This window comes from Squalius cephalus (assembly GCF_949319135.1).
Source record: "Squalius cephalus genome assembly, chromosome: 24".
In the NCBI taxonomy this organism is placed as follows: domain Eukaryota; kingdom Metazoa; phylum Chordata; class Actinopteri; order Cypriniformes; family Leuciscidae; genus Squalius; species Squalius cephalus.
The window spans coordinates 21629139-21637554 of NC_137145.1; the positions used below are offsets into that span (position 1 = coordinate 21629139).

General features: G+C 35.0%; 1 protein-coding gene across 1 annotated transcript; it reads left to right on the forward strand.

Annotated features, from left to right (window-relative positions):
* Nucleotides 1–6438: 6438 nt before the first annotated feature.
* pmaip1 (phorbol-12-myristate-13-acetate-induced protein 1) lies at nucleotides 6439–7080 on the forward strand. Its single transcript, XM_079861716.1, has 2 exons — nucleotides 6439–6547; nucleotides 6639–7080. Exons 1-2 carry the CDS (start codon nucleotides 6535–6537, stop codon nucleotides 6761–6763), a joined length of 138 nt encoding a protein of 45 aa, XP_079717842.1. The 5' UTR covers nucleotides 6439–6534; the 3' UTR covers nucleotides 6764–7080.
* The last annotated feature ends 1336 nt before the right edge of the window (nucleotides 7081–8416 follow it).

Below are 8416 nucleotides of genomic sequence, written 5' to 3' on the forward strand. Positions count from 1 at the left end.
CAAGAACAAACCAGTTAGAAGACATTTCACACCAAAACTTATGAATTAACTTTAGTAAAACAAACTTTTTTGGCAGAAATGTGCCTGTATTCATATTAAAAATGCTGTTATATTAATATAGTCATGTAAAATGTAGCCTAATGCAGTAATGTTTTGTTTAGAAGTTATGGCAGTTTATTTTTATTTTTTAATTTATTTATTTTTTTCATTTATATTTATACTAAATGTTTGGGCTACTGTTTTTGATAACACATACAATAGGTTTATAGAAAATCAACAAAAAAATTGTTTTGGAATTTTTTTTTTTTTTAAACGCATGTAAGTCTGAACCAGAATATCAAGATATTTTATTATTTCCCATATGATGGTGAAAAGTAAAAAAGCTTCACCATGTTATGTATAATAAATATTGGAGTAAGAAATAAAAATTCCTTCTAGATTATTTTATCCCTTGAGGTAGCCCTCGCACACAAAAAAGTTGGACCCTGGTATATAGTAACTATATGTTTTATAATTACAAGTTTGTGTAATTTGGGGTTACTGTAGCCAGTGACATTTCATTATTTGTATTTTATGGCATTGTACATTTTTTGTTTTTATTTGAAGGCTGAGGCTTCATTAATAAATACAACCCCAATTATCATAATTGGTTTTGAGATGTTACTTGCTGTGAATACCTTGTCTGATAGGCTACAGTATTGTGGCATATACTGTAGTATCAGCACATCCTGACTAGTGTCTGTCGCACACGGCTAGAGGCGAATGGCCGGATGATGGGCCTATTTGGGAGAAAGTCCAGGGCTGTTTTTTAGCCCCAGTCCGTCCCTGGCCAGCGCACATACCTGTATTTACATCCTATTTTCGGTCGAAGTCCACAGTAGTCGATTGTCGAGTTCACGCGCATTGGTTTAGTACCTATGATCACGCGAGTGAACTCGACAATCGATTACTGTGGACTTCGACCGAAAACAGGATGTAAATACAGGTATTTGCGCTGGCTGAATAAATATCATTTTTATCCCTATCTTCCACATCTACTGCAGTCAGATTGACTCGCGTTCACTCTGAAGGAATCACTCACATGACCTGTGCACTTGTAATGACACATCAAGGATGTTAAGAGGCTAAAAGCAGGTTTAAATATTGCCCCATTGAAGTCAACAGGGTGCAAATTTTAAAAAGAGGATAACACGGTGTAGGCAACACCGATTTTTGTCGTTGTTCTCTGTATTGACAGCACTCCAAATTTACAAAAAAATTAGCTCAATGATAAAATTGACCGGAGTTCTCCTTTAAAGGTTGACAAACCCTGTGTTAAAGGACAAAAAGAGGCAAACAGTCATCAATACTTCAATACAAACGGCATCAGGCATGTTCTTTGAAACAAGAACTTAATAGTCCACAACTAATGGCACACTTTGAAAAGCAATAGTGATCAATATTTTGTTGATGGTATAAAAGAAACCACCAGATGCAGCGTGTACTGAGAAAAGACCTGCTATAAAAGGTCCTTTTGCTGCTTTTCAACAGTTGGATACTGTTGGTGTAAAGCATCTCTCGTCTGCAAAAACAACTAGATGCCACACACAGACAAACACACACCTTCTTCCAGACAGGTGTTCATCTGGTGTCAAATCCAACAGCAACATGCATCATTATGTCAGTGCATTGACAAGAACAACTGCTTAATTTAGATCTTAATGCTTCTCTTTTTACAACATTTTTAGCACTTCATAAATCTGACTTGTATCTGAGTCTAATCCAGAAGTAGCCATTAGGCCCCCTGTTGAAAACAAAATCAGTTTATAAACGGGTAAATCTGCTTTTGGATGGTAGCTGTCATTTATTGGTCGAAGATTTGTCATTACCCAGCTACCATGTTACAAAAACCATCAAGTCTGACCACCTTGAGACCAGATTGTAGCTGTTTGCTGCTGGTTCAGGATGGACAAACTTGGACCAGCTAGAAGATTCTATGATCATTTACTCACCCTTACACAAAAGAAGGTAGGCTGTTTTAAAAATAAATAAATAATCAGTTTTTTTGTCCATGCAATGAAAGTCAATGGGGTCCAGTGTTGTTCGGACCCCAGCAGCATTCAGGATTATGCAGGTTTGGAAAGACGCGAGGGTGAGTAAATTTGTGAACTATCCCTTTAAACTTGATTTCCCACAGGGTTGTTAACGCGTGTAGGCCTACTAGGTACTAAGCCTTCGGTAAGAAAATAAAGATCGAGATGCAAATATAATCCAGGGTCTAAATTGCAAATCAAGTATCAATTTACCGTCTTGTCCAGATTCTCAGTGATTCAATATTATAGTTTATGAAAAGTAACTTCCCGACACTTTTGTCTTCCATGACTGGGATAATATGTTATGAAACAGCGCCACCTGCTGGTCCACCTAAACTGCAACGGCGTATGCCGTTTATGATATAAACTGTTGAACTGAAGGGCATTTGTAAGCTTAGCTTTCTCTATCCGTGTTCTAGACATTTGTATAATTTTCCCCAGTTATTATTGCTGTCTGATTACTTTGAATGACAGCTTGGTCTTATCGCGCATTCAAGTTATTATTACTCTGATTCGCATCAGTTCTTTTAGCCTGTGTTTTACTTTTACTTTTATTTGCCCATCTCTACTCTTTCTTGGCCCTTCTCTATTTTAAAGAAAACATTTATTAACTGGAGTCCATACTGTCACATCTTTATAAAATCTTATTTCTTTTGCATTATAATAGCTCACTTGTAAACAATGATACTAGTATAGAATGATGCATTTATGTTTTAGAAAAAAGATATGTAATAAATAATTCAAATAAGTAAGTAAATAAATAAACATGTATTTTATTCGTTTTAATATTTTTTTTTACAGTCTATGGTTGTTGTATTTTTTAATTCCACCCAATTTTTTTTTTATTTTTTTTTTAATCAAGAAATGTTTTACAATAGTGCAAACATACATTTCTTAGAAATATAGAACATTTCCAAAAAGCATATATTAAACAAATGAAGTCAATTTTGCACAATCATAGGACAAAAATAATAATAATAATAATAATAATAATAAAAATAAAACGGCAGAGACATAAATCATGGTACATGAAAGATCTCATCATATTATTTTACAGTCTATGGTTTTAACATAGACTGTAAAAAATATGGACAAAGCGTCTGTGACGTCACCCATAGACTTTCTGAAGAACGGGTTTGAAGCCGTTTATGGGGGGTATGGGCGGCGCCATCTTGGAAAATCTTGGGAAATCCTAACCCCGCCCACCTTCTAACGCAGCGCGCGTCACTCAGCTCGCCTGCCTGCTACTCCGGTTATCTCAGTGTATATTTCAGGCAACGAACTATTTTTTACAGTCTATGGCAACGAAATATGTTATAAAACACCATACTAACTCTTTTCGTTTTCATTTAAAGAAATCTTAAACATTATAGCCACACAAATGTGGTTCAGGCAACGCATATTGATTATATTCAACTGCACATAACGTTTGCCTATTTATGAAAAACAAAACAAAATATAACACAAACCTGCCTCTTTTCATTTTAAATATAATATAAAAATATTAAACATTTTATGGTCCAGGCAATATGTGCATTTGTACTAAACAACAGATTTTTCAGTAAACAACATTACATATCATCTTCGTTGTATTAAAATTTAAAATGACAAAAACTCAACACAGTCTCTTTTTGTTAAATTTCAGTTTTATCAATGTTAGCCATTATAAAAGTATAAGTATAAGAAGCTATACAAATAAAGCAAACAATTCAATCAAACATACAAAGTCAGCGCGAGTCTATACATCGGTAAAGTTAAATAGCTTATAAAGTTATGAAACTTCCCCTCAGCCAAAACGATTGCCCAGGGAAAAAAATATAGATTCACGAGACCAAAAATCGCCCATTAGATATACACAAGATGAATTATATCTCATGTTTAACCACTACAGAGACGCCAGAGTCCGCGGCATTGGCGGCAAACCTCAGAACGTCAAGCCGATGAAAGACTGCTCCAGGCGGGGTACATCGCGCCGAGCACCCGGTCATCGCTGGATCAACTGGATAAAATTTTCATAAATCTTTAAATAAACCACAGATTTGAGCTTTAAACAACTACATTCTCGCCTGAAAAACTCTTAAAACTACATTTCATGATACAGAAACAGTAGTATTATATGTCAACTGTATTAAAAAATGGCGCTTCTTATGTTGTCATTCTCCGTGGCGCTGCCTTGTCAGCTGTCAATCAAGCTGTCAATCAAAGTTAACCACGCCCTTATTGTCATACATTTTATATCTAAATACGATCTAAACTAACGAGTTAGAAAAAAATTCACTACCCTCACCGTTGTCAGGCACTCGGAACCTATCGAAAAATACAATAAAAGTCCATGGGACCAACCTGTAAAGACATGAATTTATGCTGTGAAAACGGACATTTTAACATGGGGGCTATGGACATTTGCTCCCTTTTGGGACCTTCCCCTAGCGGATTTTCGATGTATTGCAGTTTTTCGCACTTCCGGGTAGGCTTCATTTTTCAGATCAGAATGTTGCCGCTTGGGTTTTAATCAATGTTGACGGCTGGAGTGACGTCACCTGCCCTGCTCTATGCCCTGCTCTATGCTTCCCCCACTGGGCGAATCTGGCACTGCATGTTCCCTTCATGAAGAACCGCTGCTAAACTGCTGGACACTCCTGAACAAATGACCTTTAGTTTTACTGCAATCTTGTGTTCAGGTTAATCATTTTTTTTTAGTATTTTAGTAGGGCAATAAGAGCATAAACAAAATAATGCCGTTTTAATAATTAAATAGAGAATCTCTAATATCTGATAATAAACCCAATAAACCTGATGGCCTAATTTGTAGTAAATCTTTTTTTTTTTCACGACTATTAATTAGGGTGGTTTGCATCACGTGACAGTAAACATAGGCTCCAGGTTTTTATGATTTTCTCATTCCTCCAAAAGTAGGCTAAATGTAACCCACACGTCACGTGATAATGACGTAAGAGATCTCAGAAAAACAAAATACTCCCAGTGCCACATTCCTAATAGAAATGAACTCAGTGAACTATTTGTTAGCTTCTTTTTTCTTAGAATAATAATAAGATACGATAATAAAAATGACAGCTCACCTCTACCAATCAGCGTCCAGAAGAGAGACTTCCTCTGAAGAGAAGCAATACTGAACAAGTGAAACTAAAACTAGATGGAATTATTTCGTCATGGAATTTCTTCCAGCTCACGAGGGAAACTCCATTTAAAACACAATGATTAGGAAATGTAGGAGTTTTATATGTGTTTAGGCTATAAAGCCCTATAGGATAAATGTAATTTCATCTGTACATGTACTACATTAGATTTGGCAAATATCAAAGTTTGTGTAGCCTATCTATTTGTTAATGATGGATGTTTTTAGATTTGTGGAGTAAAAAATATTGTTTTTATTTTGAAGTAAAAAAGATGTTTTTTAAGTAAAATGTAGATGTTATAAAGCGTTATTCTTTTTCAGGGGTTATTCCAATAATTGCATGAGTTTGATGTACATTTCAGATATATTTGTGATTCATTAAAAACTAACTGAGTTAAATCATTCAGTTTGAATTCATAATCTTGCAATATATCTTCAATTAAAAAATGTGCAATATGTAAATATTCATATATAGGCTAAGTCATAATACATAAGTTTTAGAATAATATTTATGGTATTCTGCATGCTTTGTCATTGGTTATTCAATTATTCAACTAAATTACCTGAATGCATTTTACAATAGAACAGTTTATTTAGTATTTTACACAAATGACATAAAAAACATATTAAGAATATTAAAAGTCATATTCTGTAAAAGTTCAGCTGTCTCGATAATTAGATGGCCTCTTTTCATAATTTTACATTTTGTGCTATGACATCTAAATTAGCAAATGTTTCTTTTTATTTCACTTATTAATAGCCTAAATTAAGTGATGCATTAACGTAGGCTACATGATAAACTTATAGGCAATCTAAATATGTTACAATTTAAAATAGGCTGAATAAACAATGTTCTTAAACTTGCACATCTTCCCCATTTTATAGGCTTTATAAGGTCATGTTATCGTGTTATTGCGGTTCAGTGATGGTTTCTAAAAAACAAGTATGCTATAGGTTATACAGATTCAGTAGAAATTACAGTCTCTGTTATCGTTCTCACAATGTACACAGTGTACAGTAGGCTTATGTAAGTGCATAAGGTGGTCAGTTTATCAGTTCAATGGGACAGCCTTCATCTGATCTGATGAAGAACAGGTAGATGCAATGTAAAAACACGGAAACTGGACATGCAAATACCACGTCGACGGGAATTCTTGGTCACGTTGTTTACACGTCACTAGTCAGCTATTTAAGAGCAGAGGCTTCTAACAATAATTCAGAGAAGTAATATCACTGCAGTCAGCCGCTTCTGAAGGAACGAGCGCTTGATCATTCATCCAGTCTGAGTCTTTGAACACACTGCCGAAAACAAACTCACGGTCTGAAATGGCAAAGAAAGGTAAATCAATATGTTTCAAACAAGCATTATATTTAAAAATACCTATGATTACAACTTGAAACGTAACGAGTTTCACTTCTTGCCCATACAGAGCAAGCCGCTGTTGTCGAGTGCGCGCAGCAGTTGCGCAAAATTGGAGATCTCTTAGATTGGAAATACAAGTTACTGGAGCTCATAATCGCACTCCAGAGAATGCAGAACGACGGGAAAAGCTGAAAAAGAAGGAATCCGAACCAACGTACACCTGACATCTGAAGAGGATTCAATTCTGAAGTCGAGGCGCGTCGTCTTCCAAAAACCACAACAACAAAAAGTTGAACAGGAATGGATTTCCGGGACGAAGACATGGAGAGGATGGCCCGCGAGGACATCGACACACTGGACCATTTCTGTGCTATTCTGAGACCATATCTGTCTCTTGACTGTTTCTCTGAGGGGATTTGAACTGGAGGAGTTTTCATTCATCGGGTCGAATCGCAGAGCTCGCTTACAACTGGACTTCTTTTCTTAACAATTCTGAATTTAGTAAACAATAGGCTACTCAATAGAGATATAGCGCGAAATGGATGTCCTGATTTACAGCCTTGTGCTTAGGCCTAGTCTAATGATAATAAAGTGTAGCCTATTTCATACTGGGGGGAACTGACTTCGAGACCAGGATAAAAAATAACAATAAAAAAAACCTTAGAAAAGGTATTTCTGGGTAAAAGTTGAGTTATGCCACTTGCTTGATATTTTATATCTAATGCAGTAATTGTTTTAAGTGTCCAAATATTTGTTAGGAAGCACTGTATATTATATTCTGAGGACCTGCTATTGTATTTGGCTTTTTCTTTTGTGAATAATTCCCAGTATGATACACACGTTCAGGAGTTAACGAAAGATTTTTAAAGCACTTAATTGTAAATGTACAATTTCGGGTTGTCTTGTGAAACATTGGTATTTAGCTAATATCTAACTTTTTTTTTTTTTTTTGACAAAACTTTTTTTTATTGATATATGCTATTTGTAATATGTAAATCTACAATTCACAGGTAACATGACGTTACTTATCATGTGATTGCGTGACAATCGACCTACAGTAGGCCTTAAACAACTTCCTGTAAGCAAATGAAATGTTTACTTTCTGTTTCTGACTGTTTTATGGTGTTTTCTGAAACTGATTAAATATAACAAAGACTACACAATAAACTGCTTGCATGTGTGTGATTGGTTCCTCAAATGTAGCCTATTTATAAGATTGTTTTTAATTTTTTTAATTTTAATTTTTTTCACAGGAAAATGTATAGGCCTATTTAATGAGGTGGTGATTTTGAATTAAATTTTAGTGCTGCCAAATAGATTAATCACGATTAATTGCATCTAACATAGAGATTGTGTGTTTACCAGAGGTGGACAGTAACAAAGTACATTTACTTGAGTACTGCCTACTTAAGTACACTTTTTGAGTATCTGTACTTTACTTGAGTATTATTATTTCTGGAAACTTTTTACTTTAACTTCACTACATCTGAAAGACAATTATCATACTTTTTACTTTTTACTCCACTACATTTGTGTCAAGATCCTCGAGTAGAAAGTAGTTACGTCAGTCAGGGAATGATTTTGGTTGCATTTTGGTTGGAAATGAAAGGTTGACGTTAGAACAAGACTTGGTTTCTTACGTCAACACGATTTTCATTTTCAACCACAATACAACGTCTGACCAACGTGTGAGATTAATGTCAATCTGGCGTTGGATTCTGACATCAACCTGATTCTCATTTTCAACGTTGGGTTTGGTCTTCTAAATGTGAATTTTGTCATTGTTTTGGAGCACACTAGCTTATAGATAACAGTAAGGCTAACATATTCATACTAAAAGCCAAA